Source organism: Geotrypetes seraphini, chromosome 9 (assembly GCF_902459505.1).
Source record: "Geotrypetes seraphini chromosome 9, aGeoSer1.1, whole genome shotgun sequence".
NCBI classification, from domain to species: Eukaryota; Metazoa; Chordata; class Amphibia; order Gymnophiona; family Dermophiidae; genus Geotrypetes; species Geotrypetes seraphini.
Genome location: NC_047092.1, coordinates 185,731,800 through 185,746,902, shown reverse-complemented (window position 1 = coordinate 185,746,902; position 15,103 = coordinate 185,731,800). Strand labels below are relative to the sequence as shown.

Sequence of the window (15,103 nt, the reverse complement as noted above, 5' to 3'; positions counted from 1 at the left end):
CCCTCCTAAATACTAAGACTCAGTAGGGGCAGGACCATTTTTAGACCCCAAGGTTGGGAAATTTAAAGTGCTACAAAGCTTGCTTATTTATAGGGGGAATTCAGGGGTGTCCATGGATCTCAGTGATCTCAAACTCATGGCCCGGGGACCACATGCAGCCTGCCAGTTCCTATTTTGAGGCCCTCGCTATGTTTATCATAATCCCAAAAGTAAAATAAAACAGTTTCTTGATTGCATGTCCCTTTAATATTAAGACTTAGCCAAAAGGAAAGATTTATAAATTATAAAGAGTTTTATTGTCATTTCTTTAATAAGACACAAACTATTTTCTCTGAGGCCCTCCAAGTACCTATAAATCCAAAAGGGTTGGAGTTGGAGACCACTGATGTATCTAGTTCCCAAAGACAGTTCTACTCTATGGCCCCCCTGTCCACCTTCTTCACCTCCCAAAGGCTGTTGCTGTGATGTGTGGTAGAGCCTAACTAGGGATAAACCTTTGGCAGCTCACTTTGAGAACCCTACAAGCAACATCAATGACTGTACGTAGAGTGGCGATGGGATCAGACTTGCCTGGAAATTGATTCCTTTTCATTTTTTATGCCAGTTTCAGCCAGTCTGAGTCCCAGTGACAGGGCTCTCCTCTTGGCCGCGGCTTTTCTGCTGGTAAGTAGCCCTACTTAGTGGGTAATGATTTCAGATGCGCTATAGCGGTGGTTCCCAACCTAGGCCAATCGGGTTTTCAGGATAGCCCTAATGAATATGCATGGAGCAGATTTGCATGCCTGGCACCTCCATTATATGCAGATCTCTCTCATGCATATTCATTAGGGCTATCCTGAAAACCTGACTGGCCTGGGTTGGGAACCACTGCACTACATCTTGCACATTATGGGTTGTAACTTGCAGACTATTGTGTGGATTTTTTGGCTTCCCCGGCTCTTCTTCTTCTCATTGCATCATGAGGTTGGGTTTAGCTCATCCAGCTGCTACTGAAAGATTAGACCATATCATCCCCCACTGTGAACCCATTGACAGTCATGCTCAGATCATTGGCATTCTTTGTAGGTTTAGCATTTTAAATCTGCAGCATCATTGGCTAATTTTTGTCACATGACCAAAGTGGGCATTGGCTCAGCAGGATAAAATAAACAGCTGCCTAATGAATAATTCATTTAACAGCCAACTGAGGTCATACCAAATACCATAAAGCCAATTTCTCAAAGCTTCTTGGGAGGAACTAGTGACTTCAAAGGCAGAATTGGTTTGTTGTCTTTAAGCAATATCATTTTTATCATTCACCATTTCTTTCCAACTACTGACCTTCTTGGCAGGCCATATTTACCACATTATATTCCACAGGTCAACAAAGCATTTGCTAGTTGGACTGTCTATAGTATGTGTTTCATTAAGAATGGACAGAAGGTTATCAAAGTCTGGAAAATTCAAGTTTCAGAATCAGGCTCCATGTGGCCCTTACAACTGAGAAGAGTAGGTACTGTATATTACGAGGGGGTGTGGAAAAGTTCTCAGCCCAACCAAGAAGAGAATGATGTGGATATGGTTCAATCGATGATCTGAAACAATGTCAAAACAGAGAATTTCATTTCTGCAAATTGGCACTTAACGAAATAAGATAACGCTCTTTTCAGCTTCAGTGGCAAAATAATGCTCAGAATTTAGAAAGTTGGTTGCTTGGGCTGAGATATTTAATGTACATGCAAAAGGCTGAATATATTTCTATGCAGTCCAATTAGTGTTTAAAACACACTGCTGCGGTTGTATTCTCTCAGCTTTGCCTGTAGCAGCCCCCCCTCCCCCCCTTCTCCAGAGCTGGGCAGTTATATGAGACTCCTAGATTGAGAGATGCTCTTTAGGACCAGAATAGCAAAGGTTGTGCACTGTTTTCAAGTGATATAGAGCAGACTAAAGGGAACTTCTGAGTGTAAGCCAGCGAGACTGTACCATGGATTCTGATTAGATTTTCTTTATTTTTCAGAACTTTATGTTTTTTGAAATGAGCTGAGGGGAAGCTGAAAATGGCCTGTGGTGGCGAGGCCTCCACTTCATCAACTATCAGAGCAATTATGTTCAAGGAATTTCAGTTACATCCATTTTTTCACCTCACGGGATCCAGCCCCAGCTCTTCCATCTCCCTTTACTAGTGGATAGGACTTGCCCCCTTCTGGCCTGATCTGTCTGGCCACCTTGGCCTAGATATACGATGAGGAGCAGTAAGACCATGTGGGTCTGCTCTGATCCAATTTTTTTTGACCGATTCAAAAAGAGCTATTGCTGCATTAAAAGGTTTGCATGCAAATGATTCAGGAGGAGGTTTGTCATAATCCCCGACTCTCCAATCCGATTGAAGGCTGTGAAAGTAACTAACATGCACAGAGCTGGTAGGGGAAGCCCAAATAGCTGAGAGGCAGGGGAAAGTCTCCTGTCACTCAGCTGGTCAGGGCAGGACATTTTTTTTAATGGGCACAGATTGTGTGTGTGTTACACACGCACAATATCTGCCCCATAAAAAAAGAAAAATAGCACCCCACCCCACCCCACCGAACCAGCACCGTGAACTGAACCCCTCCCAGCAGCAAAAACAGCAGGAGGAATGCCCACTTACTCTTACCATGCCAACCCCACCCATGCAAGAAAATTGGCAGGAGGGATGCCCACTCACTGCTAATGGAGGCCCCCCAAACCATTCCCTACCCCTTACCCCCCCCCCCCAAAAAAAGGCAGGAGCAACACCCACTCCCTCCTGCTACTGGATGCTCCCCCAAACCTTTGTCCGTTGGAAGGAGGAGGGAAGCAAGGTCCTTCCTCAAAGGCCCACTGATCCTAAATGGCAGGCCTTCCCTCCTTGGTGCATGTGATGGGTCTTAGGCCCCTCCCCGTGCATCACATGATGTACTGAGGAGGGAAGACCTGCCATTTAGGATTGGTGGGCCTTGAAGGAGGAGGGACTGTGTTTTCATCCTCCTTTCAATGTACAAAGGTACCGGGGTAGGTTTTGGGGAGCAACTGGTGTGCATGTTCAAGGGTGTTAGGGCAGCATAGCAGGAGGAAGGTATTCTTCCTGTTTTCGCTTCCGGGGGAGGGGGGTGTTTAATTCACAGTGCCGGTTCATCAGGAAGGGCTGACATCGTCAGAGGGGAGGGGATGCTTTTTTTCCTAACGGCCCAGATATTGTGCATCTGTGCTCATTAAAAAATGGGCTAAACCAGTAAGCGACTAGTGGCTTTTTTTGGATCACTTAAAGTAATCATGCATCGGGAAGCCCTGTTAGAGCACCAATCGCATGGTACAGCACTTTAATATTAATGAGCTTATTTACATGGTCAGATTGGGAAATGAGCGATCGAACAGAAAACCACACGGTGAGCCATTTTCTGCATCGGGTCGGCAAATGAGATCGTCGCTAAAGGTTTTACAACGAATGCTGACTTTTGAGCATCTGTGTTAACACTGTCACGGTCCTGGTCCTTCTCAGATCATCTCCCTTTCCCTTGACCCTCGAGCACAGGGCACTTGTTCCAGTTAGCCTGCATGCACACATCCTTCCCATCAAATGAAAACATGAGACCAAGATGGTGGCGACTGTAGCCCCGCAGGTGGAAATCCAGTTCTGGCTTTATATTTTTTCATGCTCCAATGCCCTCATTTAGCTAAGGACAACCGATTTAAAGATACAATTCATCTAAAGAGTAATTTGTCCAGAGAGACAATTTGTGTAAAGGTTAATCTATCTAATGGACAATTGGGCTAAATATTAAATAATTAAGATAAAAATGCAAATTTGTCACGTGATGGATCACATTTTTAAGTCACTAATGAGAATCACCACCTGGTTTAAGCTAATCAAGGCATTAACCCTATGTGACATTACCCACAATCTTGCAAACACTTTTGTGCTTTTTCATTTTCTCATATTAAACTTTCTTCATTCATATATATCATTTTTAAAATTAAACTTTTCCATAAAGTTCATGGGCCAGTTTTTTTATTTTTATTTTTTTGTGATCAAAAGGACCGAGACCTAGATGCTACTATAGTTTTTTTTTCTTACAAAATTACATTGATTTTTGCATTGTTCTGTTTCCTCTTTTGTTTAGACCAACTGCCCCATGTATTTTAGACCAATTAGATGAACTGGCGCGGACCTGCCCTCGCTGCCTCCAGTAGCATCAACATATTGAGAATAATTTTAGTAATATAAACCATTGTTAAGTTTAAATACTGTCTTTTAGACATGTACATGGGCTCTTACAGACTTCTGATATCTGAAAGTACAGCACACACTTCCACTGCAGGCATGCATGGAGCAGTCACAATGTACAGCTGCTTTTCATAAAGTACAGGTGACCATTTACATTGATCTTGAGTCATGTTAATTCTGCTGATATTATGCTACGTGCCTTTACAAAATAGCACAAAAATGGCATTTCCTGCTCACTTAGGCACCTTTTTATAAAGTTGCACCATTAAAAGCCAAAACTATTGGAGAAAATGTTTGTTTCTCCAGTTTGCAGCATTCTTCCAGGCAGTGTGTTTTGGGAAAATGCAACTTCCTGGTAGGACCTGCTGGTCTGGCAAGCAACGACTAAGGGCAGGATCACTGGATTGGTTGGAGAAGTCGAAAAACCTAATCTCCAGCCCTGAGATCTCACCAATATCTCCTTTTTCCTACTGGCCATAACTTTCCCTATGGACCCTAGCATCCTTCTAGCTTTCAACCTATTTGGCCACTTTAAGATCATCACATACAAGGTGGCCAAACCGGTTGAAAAGGTGACTGCAAAAGCTAGAAGGATGCTTTCTTGATCTGTTTATTAAGGTTGTAACTGCAAAAAATCCTTTTGGCACGGATTCTCTAAATGGTGCTGGTAGGTGCCCAAGCTCAGTGGAAAATACTGCTTACGTGATGTTTTTAACCGATTTTCAAGGCACCTGAAAAATCAGCGCCGGAATTATGCCACTGTAGGTGCTTTATGGTGGCTAATGCCACTGTAAGTGTGGCTAATGCCATTAGATGCAATTCTCATCAAAGATAGGCCTGGAAAACCCTGGCCTACGTTTCCGGCACCCACCTTTGCCAGAGGCATGATTCTCTAACTGTCACTGTGATTGACACACGATTGGCCGCTGACAATGGCACCAGTTAGGGAATCCGGGCCTTTGTGATCTATTCAGAATGAATGGACTGCAGATAGTCTTGCAAGCCGTAACTGGTACTAAGACAGAGCTGGCCAAGTCCGGTCCTCGAGATCTACTGACAGGCCAGGTTTTCAGAATATCCACAATGACTATGCACTACCTTTTTGGTATGCAAATCTCTTTCATGCATGTTCATTGTGGAGATCCTGAAAACCTGGCCTGCCAGTAGATCTCGAGGACTGGAATTGGGCAGCCCTGCTCTAAGAGAATCCTAAATAGCAAGGAATGAACAAGAAAACAAAGGCAATAAAACACAACAGGAAGAAACAGAGAGACCTAATAATTTAATGGCAGAAATAAGTGAGCATGAACACGTGTCAGGGCTAAGAACTCGCCTATATACAAACCTGCTTGTTTTAACACTGATATGTCTTAGTACCAGCGCCTGGTGTATACACTCATCCACGCTATTCCATGCGCAGTAACAAGAAAGTGCTGAAGGTGGTGGCTCCTCCGGGAAAGCTGCTTGCTGACTGACGAACAAAACATTACCTTCAATCCTCTTCTCTTAAAACCAAAAAGGCTTTCCAGTGATGCACACCGCCTCCTCCTGGTCAGGGATTAGTGTACCATGGGCTGCACTTCCCTCCAGTCCACCCGCAGGCAGGAGGGGGACATGGCTTATCAGTTTTAAACCGGACAAATGCAGAACAGAAAGAGAAGAAACACTTATTGCAAGTAGCACCAGCTTCATAAGGTCATCTTTGTATTTCGAAAGCTTGAATTGTCCCTGGAACAAAAATGAAAAAGGAAGAGATAGACAAATACATAAATTAATCATTGCTGGTCTGTTCTTGCCCATAGGGAAGTATAATAGCAGTCACAAAAAACAAGCACAGCTAGAGAACTACCAGATGCAAGAACACAGCCAGAACTGCGACAGCTATTTCTACTCTACAGTAATAGAGAGCAAGCAATAGCTTAACTTGTCATTGCCCAGTAACTCCTGTCCACCCAGCAGACCTGATATCTGTTCCCAGTATGTACTATATCCCTGTCCCAGACTATTTATCCAGATTCTTCCCAGACCTGCCAAGGGTCTGGGAAGATTAACCTCCTACTCGCCTGCCCACGAGTGGGAAATTCCCATCCACTACAAGCCTTGGAAATCTCATGTGCGTTGCAGTCCATAGTCTCTCTCTCTCTCTCTCTCTGTTGGCAATTTCATATCTAAGGGGCTGATCTCATAAGAGAAAGGGAACCCCATACAGGAGGAAGTGAGGGGCTGCACTGGAAGATAAATAGTATAAAGACTCTATGAACAGAGGGAACTGAGGAAATGTCCAACTTCTCCCTGTTGCTTATGGAGATCTCAAATGTAAAGCTGGCAACAAAGCTTTATCATAAGGTCAGTTTCCCCTCAGACTGCTGCATTAGGACAGAGTGGGAGTGGGGGTCATTTCCCCACAGTCAATCACATTCCCCTAAAGCCCTCATCGGTGGGAGGGAGATGAGGCCCTAGTGGTTAGAGCAATCAGCTGAGCACTGGACACTCTCTGTGGTGACCGTAGGCAAGGCATGTCATGTGCCACTGTCCCAGGTAAGCTCTTTGGGGCAGGACAAATTGATGCGAACAGCTTTTACTGTACAGTGCTATAGAAAATTATTATCACCATTTTCAGATCTGTTGGTCCTGGAAAAGATGAGGGTTTCATTTTCCCCTTAACCTAAGACTTGACTTTACGTATTTTTAAAAAGTAACATGGTCTTATCCTTCAGAAATAATGGCAAACTGGCACAAACATTGGGAATATTGTCAAAACTCGTTTCCTGGGAAAAACTGGTGAGAAAATGTAAAGGAACGGTGGGGACACAGGCAGCAGAGATCGGCAAGACGTCCGTGGGTGGCTTTGCAGCTCATTGAACTTGTCCCTGGTGATGGCAAAAGAACAGAAGAGTTGCCAGGTCACTTGGAAAACCCCAGGAGATCAGACCCCAAGTCTATCTGGCTAAATCACAGCTGATGGACGGGACAAATTTGTCCACGTCCCCACAGGAACTCAATTTCCCCGTCCTGTCCTCATCCCATTCCTGTAAGCTTGGCCTTAACTTATGATTTTAAAGTGTTAGAGGCTTGTGCAGATGAGGATGGAGCTTGCAGGAATGGGGCAGGGGAGAAAAAGAACTTGCAGGGACAGGAAAAAATTGTCCCTGTGTCATTCTCTATGACGGACCTCTTCTTCAAAAACTTGTCCAAAGCTTTTTAAGTTCAGCTGCAGCTCTGACATTGTGTAGAGCATCCCAGCAGGACTGGCTGGTTGGAAGTTAGATGACTGTTAAAACAAGGAAACACAGCAAGAACTTAATGAATGCAATGCATTACGAAGATGGCAGACATGAGCAACTTTTAACAAAGGAAACCAAGCCCCTCTCCTGCCACGCAGCATTACACATCTACCCCCTTCTCCCCAGTCCTAGTTCTGCATTTACCTTGTCCGATATTTGCTACACCGCATGTAGATATGATGTTAAGAATATTTCACCGTCTAATAAATGTGAGGCATTAAAAATTAATTAGCTGAGGGAACAATCTGTGAAAAGATCCAAAATGTTGAGAATGGCCAATTTTTCATGTCTAAAATAGTTTCATGGTTGAATGTCAGTACTTTTATTTTTTCACATAAAAGGATGGGGTTTGGGCTCTTGTATTAAAAATTGTTTGCTGTAACAGGACTAATTAATTCAAACCTCCTTTTATTCCATTTTAAATATATGACATAATGTATTCCACCAAAATGTATAACTAAGATTACTATGATTCTTCCAATTGTTGGTTATATGTTGGATGGCAACCCCTGTCATAACTAATAAAAACTTGTTGTTCTCTGGTGATATTTGACTCTTTTTCCTCATCATCATACCAAATAGCACTGTATCGTAAGAGAGTGCCACATGATTTTCCAATAATGCATTTACTTGAGACCATATTGAGTTCCAAAATATCTTCATATAGGGACAATAATAAACTAGATGATCTAATGTTCCAGGTTCCAGATTACAGTGCCAGCATCTATTGGACTTAGAACTATTTAATTTTTGTAAGCGAACAGGGTCCAAAACACTCTATGTAATAAAAAGAACCAAGTTTGTCTCATAGATGCTGACACTGTACATCTCATTCTCCAAGACCAAATTCGTGGCCATTGAGATGCAGTAATTTGGTGCTTGATCTCAATGCTCCAAATGTCTCTCAGACCATTCTTTGGTTTTTTATTCAAGTATCCAGATATTAATTTATACCACAATGCGGCTTGATGTCCTAGGAAGTCTGCTTGGAAGCATAAGAACTCCAGACTATACTGACTATTCAATAGCAATACAAAGAGAGACATATAGTAAATTTATAAAAATATGGGGACCATCACACTTCTTCTCTTCTTCTTTTGGCACACCAAAGGGGGGAGGATGTTCGGTACAATTTTACATAATGTTATAACATATTCTATAATATGTGTATATTCTGATTGAAAATATGATGAAGGTTGGGAGGTGGGAGGGGATAAACGTATCGCTAGATTTTTATGTAGTAGATATCAAAGTGCTATTGTGTAATAACTTGTTGAAATATATTATTTTGTGCACTTATTGTCAAATTTGAAAATGAATAAAGAAGGGGAAAAAAACAAAAAAAAAACAAACCTCCTTTTATTTCTGGAGACTTTAGTCATCTGTTCCTAGAGATGGTCGCATTATGTTTGCATTTAGTCAGCACAAACAACTGTGTAATTTTCAATTTGCACAGAATTTAGCAGAACATAAATTACTCATATATATATTACTTTTTGTTAATTATGTTACTTGATTTATAAAATATTAGTTGATCAGAAATGCCAGTTAAAGTTTAACTGGGTTTTAAAAATGGTTTGGACAAATTCCTGGAGGAAAAGTCCATAGTCTGCTGTGAGACCGACATGAGACGGTAGCATGGAATGCTGCTACTATTTGGATTTTTGTCAGGTACTTGTGACCTGGATTGGCCTCCGTGAAGACAGGATACTGGGCTAGATGGACCCAGTAAGGCTATTATGGGATCTGGGAAGCAGATTAAAAGCTTACAGCATGGTTTTTAAACGTGAGCAGAAAGAGGACTGGGAGATGCACATCCTACATCACGCGCCACTCTCCTGTGGTCTTGTGGCCACTCCCGGGTGTGTTACAAACATTTTATTTAAACATTTTCTAAATGCCAGCAAAGCACAGGCCTTCTCAGACACGCTTCACAATGTAGAAAGCCCCGCTTCATATGAAATGCTTAGTATGTAAGTGGCTATGAATCCTGAGTTAGACCCTTTCACTGCACTCGTCAGGCTCCGTGAGTGTTTGCTTCAAACACCAGCAGTGACACACTCTAAGCAACAAGCAGACGGTATGTGTGTCTCTCAGCCACCAAAAAGCAAATGTGGACTTTCTCAGTAAGAAATGGGGAGAATTCTTCTAAATAAAACAAAATTTGGATGAAAGAGGGCTAGATGACTAATGCAGATTAAAATTCCAAATCAAATCCATCAGATATGTCCTACAGGTTCCTTCTCCTCCAAACTAAAAATTAACTTTCTTTAGATCTTAGACTTTGATTTTTACCAATTTGCAGTAATGAACAAAATGCAACCAATGGTTGCCTGAAAAGACAGACAATTTGTTTGGATGAAGTCTGGTGATTGGGTGGCTGAGAGGTACAGCATACACCATATGTAGAAGAAAGATGAGGCCCTACCGCTGGCACAGAGATGGGGAGAATGCAGTCAGCGGCCACTGTTGGTCACCAGGCCGTGAAATTCCTCCCAGGCCCTGGGCAAGCCAGAGACAAGAGAAAAAAAAAAAGACAAAATAAAACAAAAGGAAAAAAACCCCAAACTTCAGGTCAATGTCTCCGTCGTGTCAGAAATGATGTAAGTCTGGAGAGAGAGAAGTTATGTTTTTACATCCTGAGTGATTTCTGTAAGATGGAAGCAACAGGTCACACTGGATGCAGTAGGGATAAGACTCCTGGCAATAAGTCACGTGTAGTTCAGGCATTTAGACTACTTGTTGGGATCTTTCAGGGAGCCTCACTTCCTGGGAAATGCTGAACCACAGAGCTAAATGAGATGTACAAAGCTGTTTCTCGCCCCCATCAGCAGCTGCTCCACAGTTCACACATGGCTGTAACTTGTCTTTTGTGAAGAAGAATGCTAGTTTTCAGCTGAGTGACTGAGTCTTCTGTTAGGTGTGTGTGTGTGTGTGGTTGTGGCAATGGCTGTGTGGTTATAATAGAAATAAATATGTGGAAGCTTATTTGTGTTAACAAGCTATTCCTGCCAAATGGAGAACATAGGAGAAGCAGCCTGAGAACCTGGTTCAAACCCCTCTGCTCATCAGCTTGGGTAGGTCACTTCACCCTCTACAGCCATCTCTCGGGATAACACTTGCCTAAATCCAAAATTCCTAGCCTTTCCTTTTGCAGTGGGTCTATCTATATCCCCTGTTCTGCCTGTTTCACCACCATCAGTAGCCATTTTTGCAGTCTTTCATATTGACACCTTGCATGTGGGGATGTTACCAGGATTTTTATTATGGTAAGGGGGGGGAACATTGCAAGATGGAGAAATTAGGTTCTTACCTGCTAATTTACTTTCTTTTAGCTTCTCCAGACCAGTAGAGGTTAATCTTTACGAATGGGTATATATCCAATCATGACCAGCAGGTGGAGACTGAAAACAAAACTGTGGGACAGTATATAATATACTCCCTTCTCTATTTACATCAGTCTGCCGAATAGCCAAGCAGAACTAAGAACTGGAAAACAGAAAGAAAACAATACTCCGAACAGGAGTAACAACTAACATACCCAAATGCTGTTGGAAAATGCAGAGGAGAAATACCAGAAGGAAAATGTCCCCACAGCTCGCAAGCTAAGCCAGCCGAGCCACAGCCGCTGTTCTTTAATTCTCCCCGGCCCTAGAAAAATACTAGAATCCGCAGCAAAAAACAAAAACTGCCCGCGAAACAGCCCCAACAACACAACAATAACAACAACAGACAGGGTGGGGACCTCTACTGGTCTGGAGAAGCTAAAAGAAAGTAAATTAGCAGGTAAGAACCTAATTTCTCCTTCTTTAGCACTCTCCAGACCAGTAGAGGTTAATCTTTACGAATGGGACGTACCAAAGCAGTCCCTCACACGGGCGGGACCCCCGAAGGGCTGACACCAGAACACACACACCGAACACCGCATCCTGACGCGCCAGAACATCTACCCGAAAGAGTCTGACAAAGGAATACAAGGAAGACCAACCGCAGCCTTACAAATGTCCACTGGAGGCACGAGCGACGACTCAGCCCAAGAAGCCGCCTGACCCCGAGTAGAATGAGCTTTGAGAAACTCCGGAATGGGCTGCTGCCCCAGAAGAGAAGCGGAAGCAATAGTCTCCTTGATCTAGCATGCAATAGTAGCCCTAGAAGCGCCAGCCCCCCTAAGAGGACCAGTCAGAAGGACAAAGAGATGATTTTATTTCCTGATCTCCTGGGTCCGTTGCACATAAGAGCGAAGGACCCGACCAACATCCAACTTGCTCAGCTGTCTTTGCTCAGAAGAGCCCTCCCAACTACCCAAGACCGGGAGGACCACAGATTGATTGACATGAAAAGGAAAAACTACTTTCGGCAGAAAAGGAAGGAACAGGCCTCAAGACAACCTGCTCCCTAGAAAACTCCAAGAAGGGAGCCCTACAAGAGAAAACCTGTAGCTCAGAAACACGCCTAGCGGAAGAAATGTCCACCAAAAAGACCGTCTTCAGAGTAAGGTCCTTCAAAGAGCAGCCGCCCAATGGTTCGAAGGGCGGGTGCATCAGAATAGAGAGAACCAGACTGAGATTCCAAGCGGGAATAGAGGACCGCACGGGAGGCCTGAGCACCTTGGCTGCCCGCAAAAAGCAAATCACATCAGGAATGGCTGTCAAACGCTGACCCGTCACAAACCCCCGAAAGGCTGACAAGGCCACAAGCTGAACCCGGAGAGAAGCCGAAGCCAGGCCTCTATCCAGGCCATCTTGCAAGAACTCTAGGATGTTAGGCACAGAAACGCGAAGAGAGACCACTCCCCGCATCTGGCACCACCCCTCAAAGAAGTGCCAAATCCACACAGAAGCCTGAGAGGTAGAAAGCCTCCAGGACCCCAAGAGAGTAGAAATCACCCTATCTGAATACCCCTTCTTACCAAGGCGACCCCTTTCAAAAGCCAAGCCGTAAGACAGAAGGGAGACGGGTCGAACATGGGAATGGGACCCTGCGTCAGAAGGTCATCCAAGGGAGGCAGAGGAAGAGGATCCGCTGAAACCTGCCCCTGTGTTTGCAATACAGTGGGAAGGTCACCTGAGGTTGCAGACAAAATGGAGGGGCCAGACAGAGAAAATGGCGAAGTTCCCGCCAAAAATGTTCCCTCCATGGCCTGTAGCGGCTGAGAAGCCTGAACAGTCCCAGCCGCTAAAACAGGCAAGTCGGCATCAGCTGTCAAAAAATCAGCTGAGAGGGAATCCTTCGGGGAATCCCTCCGTGGGCGGTTGGGGAAGACCGGGCTTCCCCACTGCTCCCAGCCGACTCGCGAGGCACCATCGGCGGGGAGCTCTGGGCGCCTGCAGCCGCTGCCGACGGAGCTCCACCACCTCACCGGGCCAAACTACCGATTTCAGTCCGGCCGCGAGTGCCTCGCGGCTGGACTTAATTGTGTCCCACTCCCCCGGAGAAGGGCACAATTGCTCCATACGCGACCTAGCTAGAAACAAAGTGCCGGTTAGAAGAAAAAATACAGTAAAAAACATTAAACTGACAGGGAAGCAACCCTGCAGACCGGCACTACCTCAGGATTTTTTTTTTTTTTTTTTTACAGAACAGACTCCACAAGCTCTCGAAGCAATATGCCTTGCTTGATTTAGGGGGCAAGGCTTACTGCTGAGGCTCCTCTAAAAAAATGTGGGGAGGTGGAGGAAGTGGGGGGAGGGACCCCGCTCGAGACCCGCCGGGTTTGACACCCCCGAGGTCGGACGGACCCCCAAACAGGGCCCGCCCAAGCTCTGTCCGGCCAAAAACAGGGACTAGAAACCCCCTAAACAAATTCCTACAGCCCTACCAAGGGAGATGGGTACAGATCACTCAACACCTGCTGGAGACTGAAAGAAGACTGAGGGAAATAGAGAAGGGAGTATATTACAGTGGTGCCTCGCACAGCGAACGCCTCGCACAGCGAACGCTGCGCACAACGAACTTTATGTCTTGATTCGTACAACGGACTTCGTTTCACACAACGAAGTCCGGGGTTCCTGCGGGGTTGGATCGCAGCGGGGTTGGTCGAGCCGCGAGGGTAGTCTCCTTCTCCTTACCTGCCCTGTCGCAGCACACAGCCGAACGGAAATCTTCCCGATGTCAGCGCTGACGTCGGAGGGAGGGCTTAAGCAAAGCCCTCCCTTCCTCCGACGTCAGCGCTGACATCAGGAAGACTTCCGTTCGGCTGTGTGCGGCTGCGGCAGGGCAGGTAGGAAGAAGGCAATGGCGAACGAAAGAGGGGGGAGGGGGCGGTCCGCCCCGAAGAATGTGCACAGCTGGTCAGGTCCCCCGATCGACCGACAACAGGCCCGGCCGACAAACCTCCCTGCCCTGTAGCCGCGAATCTAAATTACCTCTTACAGCAGCTTCAATAATCCAGCTGCTGTAAGAAGGTAATTTAGATTCGCGGCTACAGGACAGGGAGATTTGTCCGACCGGGCCTGTTCTGTTGTCGGTCGGGTGCAAAAGCGCCACAAAGGTGGAGGCAGGGAGGGAGGAAAGGTGGAGTGGAGAAGAAAAGACGCTTAAGGGGGGAGAAGGCCGCTGAAAGCACATGTTGGAGCAGGGGATGAGAGGGAGGGAGAGAAGGGGAAATATTGGACAAGGGCAGAAGGGATGCTAAATCATAGGGTGACAGGCAGAGAGAACAACAGGAAAAAGAGTGGAAGCAATCTTGAACCCTGAGGGTGAGGGCAGAGAGAGGTGGTGAGATGATTGATCATGGGGAGAGGGACAAAAGGGAATAGAGATGGGATAGGAAGATAGTGGAAGTAAAAGGACAGGGAGATGTATGTTTTTAGATGTATCTAAATAAAAATAATAACAAAAAATTTATCTTTTTTATGTCATCTTAGCATATTTTATGCTGCAGAACGAATTATTTTTTTTTACATGTATTCCTATGGGAAAACGCGTTTCACATAACGAACGTTTCACATAACAAACTTGCTCCTGGAACCAATTAAGTTCGTTGTGTGAGGCACCACTGTATATACTGTCCCACAGTTTGTTTTCAGTCTCCACCTGCTGGTCATGATTGGATATATACCCATTCGTAAAGATTACCGTAACCTCTACTGGTCTGGAGAGTGCTAAAGAAGCAGATGTTAACATGTGGGATCAACATAGTAAATGAGTGCAGATAGAGACCAAAAAGGCCCACCCAGTCTGTGTAGGAAAACAGTTAGGGTTGTAACTGTCTCTCTCTGCAGGGTTCCCCCCACCTCCGTCTTCTTTGAAGTGTAAAAACAATTTAACGTTACTCCGATACAATGCCTATGCTTGGTTTTCATCCTCCTGCTATTTATGGAGCACCTCAGTGCTTTTCAAATTCCTACAAAGAATGTGGAATTACAGGAGCACTTTTGCCAATTGCTCAATAATGAAGTAGTGGTGGCATGATAGGCTATGGCTCAGCTACACAAGACAAGTGAACAAGAGACTTTTCAAAAGATGCAATCACATGAAAGCCAACAGAACTCACTAATGGCTCCACGCAAATTCTAAAGCATTTGCCACATCAAACTGTTCTATGTTTACACATGTTGCACGTTTGGGGGTTAAATGAGGGTCCATCTGCAAGGAGATG

General features: G+C 44.8%; 1 protein-coding gene across 5 annotated transcripts in view; it reads right to left on the bottom strand.

The window, feature by feature from the left end:
• Positions 1–15,103, bottom strand: part of EIF4E2 (eukaryotic translation initiation factor 4E family member 2) — a 44,879-nt gene that overhangs the window by 3,661 nt on the left and 26,115 nt on the right. For 3 of the 5 annotated variants that reach the window (XM_033959466.1, XM_033959468.1, XM_033959469.1), the window contains 2 exons: positions 9,932–10,005; positions 5,481–5,947 (listed from right to left, as the gene is read on the bottom strand). In XM_033959466.1, coding sequence (XP_033815357.1) covers positions 9,960–10,005 — 46 coding nt within the window. In that variant the 3' untranslated portion in view covers positions 5,481–5,947; positions 9,932–9,959. Of the gene's footprint in view, positions 1–5,480; positions 5,948–9,931; positions 10,006–15,103 lie in introns of those variants that run through there. The other 2 variants (XR_004540703.1, XM_033959467.1) reach the window with 2 other exon arrangements.